Source organism: Salmo salar, chromosome ssa19 (genome assembly GCF_905237065.1).
Source record: "Salmo salar chromosome ssa19, Ssal_v3.1, whole genome shotgun sequence".
NCBI classification, from domain to species: Eukaryota; Metazoa; Chordata; class Actinopteri; order Salmoniformes; family Salmonidae; genus Salmo; species Salmo salar.
In genome coordinates, this window is record NC_059460.1 from 32,806,657 (window position 1) to 32,828,341 (window position 21,685).

General features: G+C 47.7%; 1 protein-coding gene across 4 annotated transcripts in view; it reads left to right on the forward strand.

Moving 5' to 3' along the window:
• The window catches only part of LOC106578792 (uncharacterized), a 98,772-nt gene that overhangs the window by 57,843 nt on the left and 19,244 nt on the right, over window positions 1-21,685 (forward strand). For all 4 annotated transcript variants that reach the window (XM_045702239.1, XM_045702238.1, XM_045702240.1 and 1 more), the window contains exons 5-8: window positions 555-707; window positions 1,904-2,121; window positions 2,820-3,009; window positions 5,956-7,200. In XM_045702239.1, coding sequence (XP_045558195.1) covers window positions 555-707; window positions 1,904-2,121; window positions 2,820-3,009; window positions 5,956-7,200 — 1,806 coding nt within the window. The remainder of the gene's footprint in view (window positions 1-554; window positions 708-1,903; window positions 2,122-2,819; window positions 3,010-5,955; window positions 7,201-21,685) is intronic.

Here is a 21,685-nt window from a genome sequence, read left to right on the forward strand (position 1 = left end):
CCGACAGGTAGGATGGCCCCGGAGGGTTTGACAGGTTCTGGTATTGTGAAGGTCCATCCATGATGAAGCCATCCAGACTATGATCCGACAGGTAGGATGACCCCGGAGGGTTGACAGGTTCTGGTATTGTGAAGGTCCAACCATGATGAAGCCATCCAGACTATGATCTAACAGGTAGGATGGCCCCGGAGGGTTGACAGGTTCTGGTATTGTGAAGGTCCATCCATGATGAAGCCATCCAGACTATGATCCGACAGGTAGGATGGCCCCGGAGGGTTGACAAGTTCTGGTATTGTGAAGGTCCAACCATGATGAAGCCATCCAGACTATGATCCGACAGGTAGGATGGCCCCGGAGGGTTGACAGGTTCTGGTATTGTGAAGGTCCAGTGGAGTCTGTGTTGGTTTCATATCTAGTGTACAGTATCCATGGCAACATGGTTGTTGTAGAAGAACAGTGAAAACTGTTTCCTTTAGTTTGTTTACTTGACAGAATAAACTAATCCCGTGACTGACCCTAAGTCTCCCTCTGCTCTCTCCCCTCTGCTGTCCCAGCTGGCTGTGCTGTTAGTGCGTGTGGAGGACAGTCTGTGCTGCAGTAGAGAGCTGAACCTGGACCTCCTGCAGAGAGAGAAAGACATGGCCATGCGCTGTGAACCAGAACGCAGTGGACTAGAGGGACTAAAGGAACAGCAAGACACCCTAGAGGTGAGGGGGGCTAGAGGAACAGCAAGACCACCTAGAGGTGAGTGGGGGGCTAGAGGAACAGCAAGACAACCTAGAGGTGAGGGGGGACTAGAGGGACTAGAAGAGCAGTAAGACCACCTAAAGGGACTAGACACTTCAACGCTCTAACGTCTTCCTGTCGTACTGTCATTGAAGGAATGAAGTAGAGGCTTTCAGAAATCTCCAGGTCTTGAAACATGCTGCGGATTAGACCCAGTTCCTTTACTGTAATATAACAATATATTCCATTGGTGTTGGGTAATGGTCGTTGTGTAATAGGTTACAATGGCTGTTGTGGAACAAGGGAAGCACTCCCTCCTCTCTCCTCCTCCCTTCACCTTGTTTCCCAAGCTGTCTGTTTCCTGTTGTGTCAGAGTTTCTCACTCCACTCTGACCCACAGAGACCATTGAGCCAATCAGCAAGCATGAACCAAGCCTGATTTCTGTTCCATTAAGGATGTAAATTACAACATGCCATCACACAGAGTTTATTGTCCACCAAGGATGTGTGTTTGTGTGTGCGTGTGTGTGTTTGTGTGTCTGTCACAAGAGTTGGAGGATTAGTGGGTGGTGTGTGTGTGTCCAGTCCAGACAGCTATGTGTTTGACATGAGTCATACCGTACCCCCCCAAACTGAATACACACATTACTGTCTGGAATCTGGACCCAGTGAAAACAACAGGACCAAATGGGATCTAACATACTGAAATAACTGTGGCGTCATTGATCAGCCACCGACCGTGATTAACTGAAAAACATTATGAAGTGTCACTCCCATCGAGACTTCACAGATATTAACTACTGGTTCAGATTGAAAGCAACAGAACGGCTTGAATATGTCTAACATGGTTCTTCTCCCTATCTGAGAAGTCTAAAAAACACCTCTCACACGTGTGGCCATCCTTCCTTCCTTCCTTCCTTCCTTCCTTCCTTCCTTCCTTCCTTCCTTCCTTCCTTCCTTCCTTCCTTCCTTCCTTCCTTCCTTCCTTCCTTCCTTCCTTCCTTCCTTCCTTCCTTCCTTCCTTCCTTCCTTCCTTCCTTCCTTCCTTCTCCTTCCTTCCTTCCTTCCTTCCTTCCTTCCTTACTTCCTTCCATCCATCCATCCATCCATCCATCCTTCCATCCATCCATCCTTCCATCCATATCATAATTCAACCTGTTGTCATTGTTCCCTGTAGGTTAATTATGCTGTACTGAAGGAAGAGGTGGAGGAGCTCCAGAGACAGACCGGTTATCTGGAGGAGCTATGCCCAGAGAGAGTGACCTTCCTGGGGGTGGAGGTGCAGGGAGCCCTGGGGGTTTGGAGGGAATTAAGGAGGAACTTAGAGGAGAACAGAGACAGATTACGACAGTTTGTTGACCTGCAGGACTTCTTCAGGACCTACCTGGCCATGATGTAAGCAGATGATATAAACCATACTGGCCCTTTCTGGCTCAATCAGGGTCTCTTTCTCAATTCCTCTTTCTTAGACTTCTTGCATCCTCTCTCCTCGCCTCATTCTCAAACCCCATTGGAGAAAAGGGTCTGAGTGAAGAGACCTTGGACACACTCCTCCAATACTTTTGAGAAGGAGGTGAGGAGACAGGAATGGAGAAAAGTTGAATTTAGATAGTTTCTTTCATAATCCCACTGTAGCCTGCTGAGAGTCGCTATGACTGGAGACTCTTAGCTGTTTCAGATCATAACAGGATGTCCTAGTCTGTCAGGCAGGCTTTGTCAGTAATTTAACACGTGTTGGGGAGGTCGGTATAGTTATTGTTATATCCATGGGTTCCATAGTAATGTTAGTTCTGTGGTTCCGGGTTCCGTAGAGTATTTGTAGCGAGGAACTATCATAAAGACTGGTTACCATCATCATCATCATGTCCTATTCATGGCTTTACTCCCTGTCTGTCTGTCTGTCTGTCTGTCTGTCTGTCTGTCTGTCTGTCTGTCTGTCTGTCTGTCTGTCTGTCTGTCTGTCTGTCTGTCTGTCTGTCTGTCTGTCTGTCTGTCTGTCTGTCTGTCTGTCTGTCTGTCTGTCTGTCTGTCTGTCTGTCTGTCTGTCTGTCTGTCTGTCTTCCTTTTCCCCCTCCACCCTTTTGAATGGACAGATCGTGGATGGAGGACACCCGGGAGTATATTTTCTCTGAGAGAGTGTTGCATTGTGGGAGGGACGACCAGGAGCCAATGGTTGCGGAGATGGAGATGGATGTCCAGATAGACAGGAAGTTGGAGGAGTTTGAGGAGCTGGATGCTGCAGGGAGAAACCTGCTGAATGCTGAGCACCACCTGGCCAACATGGTAGGGTCTACTTGATTGGTTGGTTGGTTGGTTGATTGGTTGGTTGGTTGGTTGATTGATTGTTTGATTGATATTTTTTTGTAGATTGGTTGGTTGATTTTTTGTTGTTGTAGATTGGTTGGTTCAGATGGTAGGGTTAACATTGAGTCGCACAACCCCTAGGAGAAATATAATACACTTAGGGTTCTGGGTTTTTGTAACTATGGCTGCATTTACACAGGCAGTCCAATTCTGATATTTTTACCGTAATTGATATTTTGACCAATCCGATCAGCTCTGAAAAAGATCTGATGTGATTGGTCAAAAGACCAGGGTTAACTGTGTAAAAGTAGCCCCAGCTGTCTAACACAGAGGTGTCAATTCCATGACTTGATTGATCAATTAAGGTCATTGATTAGTTAGGAACTCCCCTCACCTAGTTGTCTAGGTCCTTTTTTCTTTAAGGTTGCAGCCCCTATCAACGCCTATCTCAGTCCTTTTTAACCTGTCTTTCCTCTCTGGGGAGGTTCCTATTGCTTGGAATGCAGCCACGGTGCATCCTTTATTTAAAGGGGGAGATCAAGCTGATCCTAACTGTTATAGGCCTATTTCTATTTTGCCCTGTTTATCAAAAGTGTTGGAAAAACTTGTCAATAATCAACTGACTGGCTTTCTTGATGTCTAGTATTCTCTCTGGTATGCAATCTGGTTTCCGCTCAGGTTATGGATGTGTCACTGCACCCTTAAAGGTCCTAAATTATGTCACCATTGCCCTTGATTCTAAGCAATGTTGTGCTGCTATTTTTATTGACTTGGCTAAAGCTTTTGATACAGTAGACAATTCCATTCTTGTGGGCCGGCTAAGGAGTATTGGTGTCTCTGAGGGGTCTTTGGCCTGGTTTGCTAACTACCTCTCTCAAAGAGTGCAGTGTATAATGTCAGAACATCTGCTGTCTGTCTCAGCCACTGCCATTCACCAAGGAAGTACCCCAAGGCTCGATCCTAGGCCCCACACTCTTCTCAATTTACATCAACAACATAGCTCAGGCAGTAGGAAGCTCTCTCATCCATTTATACTCAGATTATACAGTACTCAGCTGGCCCCTCCCCGGATTTTGTGTTAAACGCTCTACAACAAAGCTTTCTTAGTGTCCAACATGATTTCTCTACCCTTCACCTTGTTCTGAACACCTCCAAAACAGAGGTCATGTGGTTTGGTAAGAAGAATGCCTCTCTCCCCACAGGTTTAGAGCTTGAGGTAGTCACCTCATACAAGTACTTGGGAGTATGGCTAGACGGTACACTGTCCTTCTCTCAGCACATATCAAAGCTGCAGGCTAAGGTTAACTCTAGACTTGGTTTCCTCTATCATAATCGCTCCTCTTTCACCCCAGCTGCCAAACTATCTACGATTCAGATGACCATCCTACCCATGCTCGATTACGGAGACGTAATTTATAGATCGGCAGGTAAGGGTGGTCTCGAGCGGCTAGATGTTTTTTACCATTCGGTCATCAGATTTGCCACCAATGCTCCTTATAGGACACATCACTGCACTCTATACTCCTCTGTAAACTGGTCATCTCTGTATACCCGTCGCAACACCCACTGGTTGATGCTTATTTATAAAACCCTCTTAGGCCTCACTCCCCCTATCTGAGATACCTACTGCAACCCTCATCCTCCACATACAACACCCATTCTGGCAATCACATTCTGTTAAAGGTCCCCAAAGCAAACACATCCCTGGGTCGCTTGTCTTTTCAGCTCGCTGCAGCTAGAGACTGGAACGAGCGGCAACAAACTGGACAGTTTTATCTCCATCTCTTCATTCAAAGACTCAATCATGGACACTCTTACTGAAAGTTATGGCTGCATCACGTGATGTACTGTTGTCTCTACCTTCTTGCCTTTGTGCTGTTGTCTGTGCCCAATAATGTTTGTACCATGTTTTGTGCTGCTACCATGTTGTGCTGCTGGCATGTTGTTGTCATGTGATGCTACAATGCTGTGTTGTTGTCTTAGGTCTCTGTTAGGAACTCCTCTCACCTGGTTGTCTAGGTCTTAATTGATGAGTTAGGAACTCCTCTCACCTGGTTGTCTAGGTCTTAATTGATGAGTTAGGAACTCCTCTCACCTGGTTGTCTAGGTCTTAATTGATGAGTTAGGAACTCCTCGCACCTGGTTGTCTAGGTGTTAATTGATGAGTTAGGAACTCCTCTCACCTGGTTGTCTAGGTCTTAATTGGTCACTAATTGATTTATTGGTTGACTGGTTGACTGATTGACTGATTGACTGATTGATTGGTTGACTGGTTGACTGATTTATTGGTAGACTGGTTGACTGATTGATTGGTTGACTGGTTGACTGATTGATTGGTTGACTGGTTGACTGATTGATTGGTTGGCTGGTTGATTGGTTGACTGGTTGACTGATTGATTTTTTGACTGGATGACTGATTGACTGATTGACTGACTGATTGGTTGACTGACTAATTGGTTGACTGGTTGACTGATTGATTGGATGACTGGTTGGCTGATTGATTGGTTGACTGATTGATTGGTTGATTGCCTGATTGGTTGACTGATTGATTGGTTGACTGATTGATTGGTTGACTGATTGATTGGTTGATTGACTGATTGGTTGACTGGTTGACTGATTGATTGGTTGACTGGTTGACTGGTTGACTGATTGACTGACTGATTGGTTGACTGGTTGACTGAATGATTGGTTGAATGATTGGTTGACTGATTGATTGGTTGAATAGTTGACTGACTGATTGATTGACTGACTGACTGACTGACTGACTGATTGGTTGACTGGTTGACTGATTGACTGACTGATTGGTTGACTGATTGACTGACTGATTGGTTGACTGATTGACTGACTGATTGACTGACTGATTGGTTGACTGGTTGACTGATTGGTTGACTGATTGATTGATTGAATGATTGATCATTCCTCTAGATCAATGAGCGTCTGGAAGAGTTGAGGTCCATGCTGGGATGGATGCTGGTCCACTGGAGAGACCAGAAACACCAGAGGAGTCAACGCAGGAATAACAAGACTGAAGCTAATGAAGATATTATCTACTCTGAGCCCCCAACAGAGCAAACTACTGGAGATAATATCTACACCAACACAGAGCCCATCACTGAGAACTACTCTGAGACAGCAGAGCAGATCACAGAAGATAACATCTACACAACCACTGTACCAGAGTCCACTAGAGATAATATCTACTCAGAGACCACAGTAGAGCCCACTAGAGATAATATCTACTCAGAGACCACAGTAGAGCCCACTAGAGATAATATCTACTCAGAGACCACAGTAGAGCCCACTAGAGATAATATCTACTCAGAGACCACAGCAGAGTCCACTAGAGATAATATCTACTCAGAGACCACAGTAGAGCCCACTAGAGATAATATCTACTCAGAGACCACAGTAGAGTCCACTAGAGATAATATCTACTCAGAGACCACAGTAGAGCCCACTAGAGATAATATCTACTCAGAGACCACAGTAGAGTCCACTAGAGATAATATCTACTCAGAGACCACAGTAGAGCCCACTAGAGATAATATCTACTCAGAGACCACAGTAGAGCCCACTAGAGATAATATCTACTCAGAGACCACAGCAGCAGATATCTACACAGATGCTACAGCCTGCCCCACCCACAGTACCCCTGCTCAGCCAGAGACCCACTTTACCCCTGCACTGAGTGTCTTTGAGGACAGATTGAGGACAATAGACAGTCTGTACTGTCCCGCAACAGACCAGCAAAGTTGGGAGGACCAAGAGGGTGGCTACCAGGTGATGAAAAGCAACACACATCCTACAGTGGGCAGTGGTCTCACCTCTCCTCCAGAGACCCACCAATCCCCCTGCCTGGTCTTAAAAGAGCCCAGCAGCCCAGCCCTCTGCCTGGGGGGCACCATAAGCCTAGGGGGCACCTCAGTCAACAGCAGCCCTAGGGTTAGCTTGGTGGGCCAGGGGGTTAGCCTGGGGGACCAGGGGGGAATGGTCTGCCTATGGGGCACCGTCAAGAACAGCCCTACCCTCAGCCTTGGAGGCAGTGTGGATCTGGGGGGTACTGTCAATCTCATCCTCAGCTTGGGGAACCAAGGAGACAGCCATGTGGAGGTGTTGGAGGCTAATCCTAGGGTGGGTGAGGAGGAGAAGAGCACAGAGCCTGTCCACAGGGTAAGAACCACAGACCTCCTCTCATATATACCTACCTGACTGTCCTGACCACTCTGTACCTACCTGACTGTCCTGACCACTCTGTACCTACCTGACTGTACTGACCACTCTGTACCTACCTGACTGTACTGACCACTATGTACCTACCTGACTGTCCTGACCACTCTGTACCTACCTGACTGTACTGACCCCTCTGTATCTACCTGACTGTACTGACCACTCTGTACCTACCTGACTGTACTGACCCCTCTGTACCTACCTGACTGTACTGACCACTCTGTACCTACCTGACTGTCCTGACCACTCTGTACCTACCTGACTGTACTGACCACTCTGTACCTACCTGACTGTACTGACCCCTCTGTACCTACCTGACTGTCCTGACCCCTCTGTACCTACCCGACTGTACTGACCACTCTGTACCTACCTGACTGTCCTGACCACCTTGTACCTACCTGACTGTACTGACCACCCTGTACCTACCTGACTGTACTGACCACTCTGTACCTACCTGACTGTACTGACCACTCTGTACCTACCCGACTGTACTGACCACTCTGTACCTACCTGACTGTCCTGACCACTCTGTACCTACCCGACTGTACTGACCACTCTGTACCTACCTGACTGTCCTGACCACCCTGTACCTACCTGACTGTACTGACCACCCTGTACCTACCTGACTGTACTGACCACTCTGTACCTACCTGAATGTACTGACAACGCTGTACCTACCTGACTGTACTGACCACTCTGTACCTACCTGACTGTCCTGACCACCCTGTACCTACCTGACTGTACTGACCACTCTGTACCTACCTGACTGTCCTGACCACCCTGTACCTACCTGACTGTACTGACCACTCTGTACCTACCTGATTGTACTGACAACGCTGTACCTACCTGACTGTACTGACCACTCTGTACCTACCTGACTGTCCTGACCACCCTGTACCTACCTTACTGTACTGACCACCCTGTATCTACCTGACTGTACTGACCACTCTGTACCTACCTGACTGTACTGACCACTCTGTACCTACCTGACTGTACTGACCACTCTGTACCTATCTGACTGTACTGACCACTCTGTACCTACCTGACTGTCCTGACCACTCTGTACCTACCTGACTGTACTGACCACCCTGTATCTACCTGACTGTACTGACCACTCTGTACCTACCTGACTGTACTGACCACTCTGTACCTACCTGACTGTCCTGACCACTCTGAACCTACCTGACTGAAACACTATTTCAACCCTCTTATTTGTTTCTCCTATAGAATCATAGGACTGGGTGGCCACTTCCACACGCCCTTCTCAGCTGTTTCCAGCTGTCCTTTCTTGCCTTAATTTCCATATTTTCTCTTTTCTACCTCTCCCTCTGTCTACCTCTTTCTTTCTCTCCCCCCTCTCTCTCGCTCTCTCTCTCTCTCTCTTTACCTCTCTTTACCTCTCCCTCTCCCCCTCTCTCTCTCCCCATCTATCTCTCTCTGTCTCTCTCTACCCCTCTCTCTCTCTCTCTCTCTCTCTCCCCCATCTCTCTCTCTCTACCCCACTCTCTACCCCTCTCTCTCTTTCTCCCCCGTCTATCTCTCTCTGTCTCTCTCTCTACTCCTCTTTCTCTACCCTCAATCTCTCTCTATCTCTCTCTATATCTCTCTCAACCTTTCTCTCTCTCTCTCTCTACCCCTCTATCTCTATCTCTCTCTCAACCTCGCTCTCTCTCTACCCCTCTCTCTCTCTCCCTACCCCTCTCTCTCTCTACCTCTCGCTCTATCTCTATCTTTCTCTCAACCTCGCTCTCTCTTCCCCTCTCTCTCTCTCTCTCTCTTCCTCTCTCTCTCTCTCTCTCTCTTCCCCTCTCGCTCTCTCTCTTCCCCTCACGCTCTCTCTACACCTTTCTCTCCGTTCCCCTCTATCTCTCTCTCTTCCCCTCACGCTCTCTCTACACCTTTCTCTCCCTACCCCTCTATCTCTCTCTCCACTACTCTCGCTCTCTCTACCCCTCTCTCTCTCTCTCCCCCTCTCTCTCTCCACCCCTCTCTCTACCCCTCATTCTCTCTCGCTCTCTCTCTTTTTCTACCATCTATCTCTCTCTCTCTCTCTCTCTCTCTCTCTCTCTCTCTCTACCCCTCTCTCTCTCTCTCTCTCTCTCTACCCCTCTCTGTCTCAGACAACTAAAACCTTTTGGAGGTGCTGCCAGGGTCTGTGGGAAAATACTCTGGGTAGTTTAAAGAGAAAGATTTATCGCCAGAGTGCAGAACAGGTAAATGGGTTAGTGTGAGCCGAAGCAGCATGCCATGTCTCTACTACAGTGTGTCTCTACTACTCTACTACTGTGTGTCTCTACTACAGTGTGTCAGTGTGTCTCTACTACAGTGTGTCTCTACTACAGTATGTCTCTACTACAGTGTGTCTCTACTACAGTGTGTCTCTACTACAGTGTGTCTCTACTACAGTATGTCTCTACTACAGTATGTCTCTACTACAGTGTGTGTGTCACAGCAAGGCACCTGATTGGTTCTGTGAAATGACCCAGTCTTTGGCTGTCCCAAACAGCATCCTATTTCCTATATCCTGTGCACTGACTAAACAGAACATTAAAAACACCTGGTCTTTCCCTGAGATAGACTGACCAGGTGAAATCTCCCTTATTGATGTCACCTGTTAAAGATGCAGAACGCTTTGCTCTGCTGTTTCCTGGTTGCTACAGTTCTAAAGAGTTTGACTAACTTCAGTTTATTTGACCAAACAAGCAGGTCTAGTGTAGAGAATCGTTATACCATCTAAACCACAGTGAAATGTCTTTTCCATAACCAAACATATTGTATTTTCAGCTGTTTGAAGTGTAAAGAAAACGAAAGAGACGCAAAAACTAAACTTAAAAACGGGAAGCATAGAAATGTGCCCATAGAACAGATCTACAGCTTCCCATAGAACAGATCTACAGCTTCTCTTAGAACAGATCTACAGCTTCCCGTAGAACAGATCTACAGCTTCTCTTAGAACAGATCTACAGCTTCCCGTAGAACAGATCTACAGCTTCCCGTAGAACAGATCTACAGCTTCCAGTAGAACAGATCTACAGCTTCCAGTAGAACAGATCTACAGCTTCCCGTAGAACAGATCTACAGCTTCCCGTAGAACAGATCTACAGCTTCCCGTAGAACAGATCTACAGCTTCCAGTAGAACAGATCTACAGCTTCCCGTAGAACAGATCTACAGCTTCCCTTAGAACAGATCTACAGCTTCCCTTAGAACAGATCTACAGCTTCCCATAGAACAGATCTACAGCTTCCAGTAGAACAGATCTACAGCTTCCAGTAGAACAGATCTACAGCTTCCCATAGAACAGATCTACAGCTTCCCTTAGAACAGATCTACAGCTTCCCTTAGAACAGATCTACAGCTTCCCGTAGAACAAATCTACAGCTTCCCTTAGAACAGATCTACAGCTTCTCTTAGAACAGATCTACAGCTTCCCGTAGAACAAATCTACAGCTTCCCTTAGAACAGATCTACAGCTTCTCTTAGAACAGATCTACAGCTTCCCGTAGAACAGATCTACAGCTTCCAGTAGAACAGATCTACAGCTTCTCTTAGAACAGCTCTACAGCTTCCCGTAGAACAGATCTACAGCTTCCAGTAGAACAGATCTACAGCTTCCAGTAGAACAGATCTACAGCTTCCCATAGAATGTAGAACAGATCTACAGCTTCCAGTAGAACAGATCTACAGCTTCCCGTAGAACAGATCTACAGCTTCCAGTAGAACAGATCTACAGCTTCCCGTAGAACAGATCTACAGCTTCCCTTAGAACAGATCTACAGCTTCCCATAGAAAGTAGAACAGATCTACAGCTTCCAGTAGAACAGATCTCCAGCTTCCAGTAGAACAGATCTACAGCTTCCCATAGAACAGATCTACAGCTTCCCGTAGAACAGATCTACAGCTTCCCGTAGAACAGATCTACAGCTTCCCGTAGAACAGATCTACAGCTTCCCATAGAACAGATCTACAGCTTCCAGTAGAACAGATCTACAGCTTCCAGTAGAACAGATCTACAGCTTCCCTTAGAACAGATTTACAGCTTCTTAGACATGTTTCCAATGAGAATGACAGATTTATAACCAATCACTTGGTCGGGTTGCCCAAAAGGTTCATATTGCAGCTTTAAATCCACTTTGATCCGTGTAGGTGAAGGGGAGGAGACAGGTTAAAGAAGGATTTATAGGCCTGGAGACAATTGAGACATGGATTGTGGGTGTGTGCCATTCAGAGGGTGAATGGGCAAGACTAAAGGTTTAAGTGTCTCTGAACAGGGTTTGGTAGTAGATGCCAGGTATGCTGGTTTGTGTCAAGAACTGCAATGCTGCTGGGTTTTTCACCCTCAACAAATTCCCATATCTTTATCCAAGATAGCGTAGCAGTCAGACATCCTTTGTCCTCGTCCTGTCGTGTCCCATGTATATATCTTTTTATATATTTTTCTTCGCATTCTTTTTATATTTTTTTCTAAAACTCAACTTCATAACACTCTTCTGCAACCCGCCTCACCCAATGTGGTGCGGATCTGTTTTTTTCTAAAGTATTATTCACCTCGAATTCGGAATCCCCCAACAGAAGCTACCCAGCTCACTAGTTGCTAGCCAGCTAACCACTGCTAGCAGTCATCAGCTAACCGTTAGCTCGGAAAGCTCTCGCCAGTTTGTACAACGTGACTCAAACCAGAGCATACTGGACCTATTTTCTCTCCATATCCCCGTATTCCTACCGCAAGCTCTGGACATTTTCACCTGAATCTTCGCAGCTAGCTAGCTGCTATCCGAGTCCTGGCTAACGTCGGTCCCGGAGCAAGCACCAATTAGCCTGGAGCTAGCACATACTAGGCCCTTTCTCCCGGCTAGCTGAAGAGGCCCATCAGCCACTCCTGGGCTACAATACCTGGACCCCTTCTACAGCCGGTACGGGGCAGGGAACCCCGCCGATCCTTCACGACTGGACTGCGACATAATCTGCTTGAAGGGGTACTCAACTGGCCTCTACATCGCAACATCCCCTGAATGCCCATCCAATAGCCGAGGCCCGCTAACTGCTAGCTGTCTAGAGCTTATTGGACTGTTAGCTTTATAGATCCATCGACCAATTTCTTGGGCTACTGTACCTATTTTGCCAATTGGACGTGGAACCCTCTGCTATTTGGAACCCTTCCATCACAACTGGTCTATTGACGTCACCGCATGTGGAGGTCAAAACAGACTTTCCTCCGTCGAGACGTCCCTCTAAGGCCCTTCTGCTAGCTTGCTAGCTCCAACCTGCTAGCTGTCTGAATCGCCGTGTCTCCAGCCAGCCTAACCACTCACTGGACCCCTATTGATCACCCGGCTACGCATGACTCTCCCTAGTATCAATATGCCTTGTCCATTTCTGTCCTGGTTAGTGATTATTGTCTTATTTCACTGTAGAGCCTCTAGCTCTGCTCAATATGCCTTAACCGACCATTTAGTTCCACCTCCCACATATGCCTGGTTTAAACATCTCTAGAGACAATATCTCTCATCATTACTCAATGCCTAGGTTTACCTCCAATGTATTCACATCCTACCATACCTCTGTCTGTACATTATGCCTTGAATCTATTCTCTCACACCCAGAAATCTGCTCCTTTTACTATCTGCTCTGACCGCGCTAGATGACCAGTTCTGTTAGCCTTTAGCCGTACCCTTAGCCTATTCCTCCTCTGTTCCTCTGGTGATGTAGAGGTTAATCCAGGCCCTGCAGTGTCTAGCTCCACTCCCATCCCCCAGGCTCTCTCATTTGTTGACTTCTGTAAACGTAAAAGCCTTGGATTCATGCATGTTAACATCAGAAGCCTCCTCCTTAAGTTTGTTTTATTCACTGATTTAGCACACTCCGCCAACCCTGATGTCATAGCCGTGTCTGAATCCTGGCTTAGGAAGACCACCAAAAACCCAGAAATGTCCATTCCTAACTATAACATTTTCCGACAAGATAGAACTGACAAAGGGGGTGGAGTTGCAATCTACTGCAGAGATAGCCTGCAGAGTACTGTCTTAATATCCAGGTCTGAGCCCAAACAATTCAAACTTCTACTTTTAAAAATCCATCTTTCCAGAAACAAGTCTCTCACTGTTGCCGCTTGCTTTAGACCACCCTCTGCCCCCAGCTGCGCCCTGGACACCATATGTGAACTGATTGCCCCCCATCTATCTTCAGAGCTCGTGCTGCTAGGTGACCTAAACTGTGACATGCTTAACACCCCGGCAATCCTACAATCTAAGCTTGATGCCCTCAATCTCACACAAATTATCAATGAACCCACCAGGTACAACCCCAAATCCGTAAACACGGGCACCCTCATAGATATCATCCTAACCAACTTGCCCTCCAAATACACCTCTGCTATTTTCAACCAAGATCTCAGCGATCACGGCCTCATTGCCTGCATCCGTAATGGGTCCGCGGTCAAACGACCACCCCTCATCACTGTCAAACGCTCCCTAAAACACTTCAGCAAGCAGGCCTTACTAATCGACCTGGCCAGGGTATCCTGGAAGGATATTGACCTCATCCCGTCAGTAGAGGATGCCTGGTTATTCTTTAAAAGTGCCTTCCTCACCATCTTAAATAAGCATGCCCCATTAAAAAAATAACCAGGAACAGATATAGCCCTTGGTTCTCTCCAGACCTGACTGCCCTTGACCAGCACAAAAACATCCAGTGTCGTTCTGCATTAGCATCGAACAGCCCCCGTGATATGCAACTTTTCAGGGAAGTTAGGAACAAATATACACCGGCAGTTAGGAAAGCAAAGGCTAGCTTTTTCAAGCAGAAATGTGCATCCTGTAGCACAAACTCAAAAAAGTTCTGGGACACTGTAAAGTCCATGGAGAATAAGAGCACCTCCTCCCAGCTGCCCACTGCACTGAGGCTAGGAAACACTGTCACCACCGATAAATCCACTATAATTGAGAATTTCAATAAGCATTTTTCTCCGGCTGGCCATGCTTTCCACCTGGCTATCCCTACCCAGGTCAACAGCCCTGCGCTCCCCACAGCAACTCGCCCAAACCTCCCCCACATTTCCTTCACCCAAATCCAGATAGCTGATGTTCTGAAAGAGCTGCAAAATCTGGACCCCTACAAATCAGCCGGGCTAGACAATCTGGACCCTCTCTTCTAAAATTATCTGCCGAAATTGTTGCAACCCCTATTACTAGCCTGTTCAACATCTTTTTTGTATCGTCTGAGATTCCCATTGATTGGAAAGCTGCCGCGGACACCCCCCTCTTCAAAGGGGGTGTGACGATCATCAAAAGGATCAAGGTGCAGCGTGATAAGTGCTCATATTTCTTTATTGTAACTCAGAACACTAAATCAAAATAATAAACAACGAAAAACGAATGTCACGTTCTGCAGGCTTATTGAGCTGTACGAAAACAAGATCCCACACTGAAAAAGGAAAAAAGGGCTGCCTAAGTATGATTCCCAATCAGAGACAACGATAGACAGCTGCCTCTGATTAGGAACCATACTCGGCCAATCAAAGGAAAAAACAACATAGAAATATAACACATAGACTGCCCACCCCACACCCTGACCTAACAAAATAGAGAAATAAACCATCTCCCTCAGGTCAGGGCGTGACATGGGGAGACACTCTAGACCCAAACTGCTACAGACCTATATCTATTCTACCCTGCCTTTCTAAGGTCTTCGAAAGCCAAGTTAACAAACAGATTACCGACCATTTCGAATCACACCTTACCTTCTCTGCTATGCAATCTGGTTTCAGAGCTGGTCATGGGTGCTCCTCAGCCACGCTAAAGGTCCTAAATGATATCATAACCACCATCGATAAGAGACATTACTGTGCTGCCGTATTCATCGACCTGGCTAAGGTTTTTGACTGTCAATCACAACATTTTTATTGGCAGACTCAACAGCCTTGGTTTCTCAAATGACTGCCTCGCCTGGTTCGCCAACTACTTCTCTGATAGAGTTCAGTGTGTCAAATCGGAGGGCATGTTGTCTGGACCTATGGGGGTGTCACAGGGTTCAATTCTCGGGCCGACTCTCTTCTCTGTACATCAATGATGTCGCTCTTGCTGCTGGTGGTTCTTTGAACCACCTCTACGCAGACGGCACCATTCTGTATACATCTGGCCCTTCTTTGGACACTGTGTTAACAAACCTCCAGATGAGCTTCAATGCCATACAACTCTCCTTCCATGGCCTCCAACTGCTCTTAAATGCAAGTAAAACTAAATGCATGCTCTTCAACCGATCGCTGCCCGTACCTGCCCGCCTGTCCAGCATCACTACTCTGGATGGTTCTGACTTAGAATATGTGGACAACTACAAATACCTAGGTGTATGGTTAGACTGTAAACTCTCCTTCCAGACTCACATTAAGCATCTCCAATCCAAAATTAAATCTAGAATCGGCTTCCTATTTTGCATCAAAGCCTCCTTTACTCACGCTGCCAAACATACCCTCGCTTCATACTCGTTGCCAAACAAACTGGCTCCAGGTCATCTATAAGTCTCTGCTAGGTAAAGCCGTGCCTTATCTTAGCTCACTGGTCACCATAGCAGCTCCCACCCGTAGCACGGGCTCCAGCAGGTATATCTCACTGGTCACCCCCAAAGCCAATTCTTCCTTTGCCTGCCTCTCCTTCCAGTTCTCTGCTGCCAATGACTGGAACGAACTGCAAAAATCACTGAAGCTGGAGACTCTTACCTCCCTCATTAGCTTTAAGCACCAGCTGTCAGAGCAGCTCACAGATCACTGCACCTGTACATAGATCATCTGTAAATAGCCCACCCAACTACCTCATCCCCATACTGTATTTATTTATTTATTTTGCTCCTTTGCACCCTTGTATCTCTTCTTGCACATTCATCTTCTGCACATCTACCATTCCAGTGTTTAATTGCTATGCCAGTGTTTAATTGCTATATTGTAATTACTTTGCCACCATGGCCTATTTATTGCCTCACCTCTTTTATCCTACCTCATTTGCACATGCTGTATATAGATTTTTCTACTGTATTATTGATTGTATGTTTGTTTAATCCATGGGTAACTCTGTGTTGTTGTATGTGTCGAACTGCTGTGCTTTATCTTGGCCAGGTCGCAGTTGTAAATGAGAACTTGTTTTCAACTGGCCTACCTGGTTAAATAAAGGTGATATAAATAAATAAATCATCTCAATATATGGAAGGTGTTCCTAATGTTTGGCATACTGAGTGTATATTCCCTATATAGTGCACTACTTTACCCAGGGTAGGGAATAGGGTGCCATTGGGGACGCATGTTCTGTTTGCAGGGGAATGCTGCATGAGGCTCTCTGCCCTGATAACCATTATGCACTAACAATCTCACAATATGAAACATAACTGTCCAATACTGTCCCCTTTCTATCTCTGTCTCCTCTCTTATCTCTGCCCCTCCTCTCCATTCCTCTCTAACCCTGTCTCTTCTCCTCTATCTGTCTAACCCTATCTCTTCTCCTCTCCCTGTCTAACCCTGTCTCTTCTCCTCTCCCTCTCTATTCCTGTCTCTTCTCCTCTCCCTTTCTATCCCTGTCTCTTCTCCTCTACCTCTCTATCCCTGTCTCTTCTCCTCCCCCTCTCTATCACTGTCTCTTCTCCTCTCCCTGTCCCTTCTCCTCTCCCTCTCTATCTCTATCCCCCGTCTCTTCTCCTCTCCCTCTCTATCCCTGTCTCTTCTCCTCTCCCTCTCTATCTCTATCCCTGTCTCTTCTCCTCTCTATCTCTATCCCTGTCTCTTCTCCTCTCCCTCTCTATCCCTGTCTCTTCTCCTCTCCCTCTCTATCCCTGTCTCCTTTCCCTCTCCATCCCTGTCTAACCATGTCTCTTCTCCTCTCCCTCTCTATCCCTGTCTCCTCTTTATCCCTATCTCCTCTCCTATCTCCTCCTCTCCCTTCCCTCTCTAACCCTGTCTCCTCTCCTATCTCCTCCTCTCCTCTCTAACCCTGTCTCCTCTCCTATCTCCTCCTCTCCTCTCTAAACCTGTCTCCTCTCCTATCTCCTCCTCTCCTGTCTAACCCTGTCTCCTCTCCTATGTCCTCCTCTCCTGTCTAACCCTGTCTCCTCTCCTCTCCTCCTCTCCTGTCTAACCCTGTCTCCTCTCCTATCTCCTCCTCTCCTGTCTAACCCTGTCTCCTCTCCTATCTCCTCCTCTCCTGTCTAAACCTGTGTTCTCTCCTCTCTAACTCTGTCTCCTCTCCTATCTCCTCCTCTCCTCTCCTCCTCTATTTAAAGGACAACAACATGACCTCAGCTCCTGAGAGTATTTTACTGCCCCGCCTCCACACCAAGACCTCCTCCTCTTCATCCCCCTCCTCCTCCTCCTCCTCCTCCTCTGGGCCTCCTCATCCCTGCGTCTCTTTCTCCTCCTCCCTCCCCAAGAACACCTCCATCTTGTCTAGTCTGAAGAGAAGGAGCAAGAAGAGGAGAAGGAAGGGAGACGCTGGCCGTCACACCGTTCAGAGAATCATGGTTGTAGAGGGGGAGGAGCAGACAGAGGTGGCATGCAATGCTGAAGCTGCACCCCAGCCAATCACGCTGTACGACACCCAGACCTGGCCAATGAAGGAGGGCCGGAGGAAGAAGAAGAGCTTATTAAAGGCCGAGGGGGTGGGGCCAGGGCAGGGGGTGGAGCTCGAGGACTACATGGATAACCCATTGGCCAGGGATATTGAAGATGAATCTTCTGGGGTCTACACTGTCAGCCCCTATGCAGTGACAGAGGCAGTCTCTATAGCTCCACCCAGGGGCCAGGTGTGGAGCCACTGCAGGTTCCTGTCTCTGGGGTCTGTTTTGACATTTGACCTCTCCAAAGACATGAGGTTGATCCCCAGTATACAGGACGTCATCACTATAGGACTCCCAGAACACAGGGGGACCCCCAACCCAAACCTCAATCCCAACCCTCACACAGAGACACACGCAGCCCTCAGCTCTTTCAAACAGACCCGCTCCCCTCCTTCTCACCCTTTAGATGGACCCCCTACCTCAAAAACACTGACCCGCTCCCCTCCCTCTCACCCTTTAGATGGACCCCCTACCTCAAAAACACTGACCCGCTCCCCTCCCTCAGACACACACAGAGCTTCAGACAATGAGGCCATCACTACTTACAGATATGAAACAATGACACAGGTACAGACACAACCACTACTGACACAGATACAGACACAGCCACTACTGACACAGACACAGCCACTACAGATACAGACACAGACACAACCACTACTGACACAGATACAGACACAACCACTACTGACACAGACACAGCCACTACTGACACAGATACAGACACGGCCACTACTGACACATATACAGACACAACCACTACTGACACAGATACAGACACAACCACTACTGACACCGACACAGACACAGCCACTACTGACACAGACACAGACATGGCCACTACTGACACAGACACAGACATGGCCACTACTGACACAGACACAGCCACTACTGACACAGACACAGACACAACCACTACTGACACAGACACAACCACTACTGACACAGATACAGACACAACCACTACTGACACAGACACAGCCACTACTGACACAGACACAACCACTACTGACACTGACACAGACACAGACACAACCACTACTGACACAGACACAACCACTACTGACACAGATACAGACACCACCACTACTGACACCGACACAGACACAACCACTACTGACACAGACACAGCCACTACTGACACAGATACAGACACAACCACTACTGACACAGACACAGCCACTACTGGCACAGATACAGACACAACAGCTACTGACACAGACACAGACACAGCCACTACTGACACAGACACAGCCACTACTGACACAGACACAACCGCTACTGACACAGACACAGACACGGCCACAGACAGTACAGACACAGACACAAATACTGAAACAGACAAAGCCACTAACACAGGCTATTCAGCTGGAGCCTCTGTCTAATCTAGATACAGATTTTCCTCCTCCTCCTCCTCCTGCCCTGGATGAGGACTGGGATCAGAACGTACCAAGCGATGACCTATCCCGATCACAGATCCAGACCGTACACCAGGAGCCTGGGCAGGAGTGGTCAGAGCTCGTCTCCAGCAAGCAACCACCAATCACAGCTTATTGTCCAAAGAGTTCCCTTCCAAAGAACCGAGACCATTACAATTACAGGGAAAGAGCCGTGGATAGTAGAAGTCCCATTGTAAAGAGCAAGGACCCCTGTCCCTCCTCAGCCTATCAGAACGATGAGAGCAAAGACCCCTGTCCCTCCTCAGCCTATCAGAACCATGAGAGCAAAGACCCCTGTCCCTCCTCAGCCTATCAGAACGATGAGAGCAAAGACCCCTGTCCCTCCTCAGCCTATCAGAACCATGAGAGGAAAGACCCCTGTCCCTCCTCAGCCTATCAGAACCATGAGGATGGACACCAGTACCATCATAGGTTGAAGACCCAAAGAGAGAGTGTTGACCTCCAGGAGACCTGCCAAGCATGTCAGATGGTTGTGAATCTGAAGATCAGTGGGTTAGGGAGTATGATGGAAGACTCTATGGACTCTGGCATCTCTGGTGCCTCCAACTCTGGGAGCTTGAAGCTCAATGCTGCTGATGTTCCCCAAGAGCTCCAGCCCAGGAGGACTGTGTTGGGGAGGCTAGTGTGTCTGGAGGTGGAACGTATGGAGGCTGTGTCCAGACCCAGTGAAAACCCCGCAGCAACCCCAGCTCCTGCCCACCCAGAGACAAAAACAACACCCAGAAACAGACACCCCGACCACCAGACAGAGACAGAACTCGACTCTGACCCGGTCCACCCCGACCTCCTCATCCATCCAGACCACCAGACAGAGACAGAACTCGACTCGGACCTGGTCCACCCCGACCTCCTCATCCATCCAGACCACCAGCAGTTTGAGGAGTTCGAGGAGGAACTGGAGGACATTTGGAACCATAGCAACGGTTACAGACAGAGTATCTCCTCTGACATCATGTACCAGCCACACCAAGAGGAGGAGGAGGGGGGAAGTAGCAACACCCCAGGACTGACCACAGACCCCCTGTCACCTCCCCAGAACCAGGCCCAGCCCCAGGTTCCTCCCTACAGAAAGCTGATAACAGCCTCTGCCCCTAACCTTCTGGTGGCTGAATTCACATTCCCATCCTCCCTCCAAACCCTACTGGGGTACAGCCAGGACCAGGGCTTTAGCCAAGACCCTAACTCCAGAGAAGAGCTCCCTATCCTGCCTTACAGAGACAGGAGGTCCTGGGCAGCTTTCCCTATTCAGGACCAACCCTGGAGGACCACAGCACTGGTCAATGAAACAGCAGCAGACCCAGTCAAGCTACCGGAAGTAGAGGACCAGAAGAGATATATCTACCAGTATAGAGAGGAGGAGGAAGAGGATGAGGAGGAGAAGATGGAGGACACAGGCTGTTCAAAGGTGAGGTCTACTTTGACAGGCTCACTGATTTTGACCTCTGAGATCAGTGAGCTTCTGTTGTCTCTACTCTACTGTCTCTACTCTGCAGTCTCTACTCTACTGTCTCTACTCTACTCTCTCTACTCTGCAGTCTCTACTCTACTGTCTCTACTCTGTTGTCTCTACTCTACTGTCTCTACTGTCTCTACTCTGCAGTCTCTACTCTGTTGTCTCTACTGTCTCTACTCTGCTGTCTCTACTCTACTGTCTCTACTGTCTCTACTCTGCAGTCTCTACTCTGTTGTTTCTACTCTGTTGTCTCTACTGTCTCTACTCTACTGTCTCTACTGTCTCTACTCTACTGTCTCTACTCTGCTGTCTCTACTGTCTCTACTCTGCAGTCTCTACTCTGTTGTTTCTACTCTGTTGTCTCTACTGTCTCTACTCTACTGTCTCTACTGTCTCTACTCTACTGTCTCTACTCTGCTGTCTCTACTCTGCTGTCTCTACTCTACTGTCTCTACTCTACTGTCTCTACTGCATCTCTACTCTGCTGTCTCTACTCTACTGCCTCTACTATGTTGTCTCTACTCTACTGTCTCTACTCTGCTGTCTCTACTCTGCTGTCTCTACTCTACTGTCTCTACTCTACTGTCTCTACTCTACTGTCTCTACTGTCTCTACTCTACTGTCTCTACTCTGCTGTCTCTACTCTGCTGTCTCTACTCTACTGTCTCTACTCTACTGTCTCTACTCTACTGTCTCTACTGTCTCTACTCTACTGTCTCTACTCTGCTGTCTCTACTCTGCTGTCTCTACTCTGCTGTCTCTACTCTGCTGTCTCTACTGTCTCTACTCTACTGTCTCTACTCTGCTGTCTCTACTCTACTGTCTCTACTCTGCTGTCTCTACTCTACTGTCTCTACTGTCTCTACTCTACTGTCTCTACTCTGTTGTCTCTACTCTACTGTCTCTACTCTACTGTCTCTACT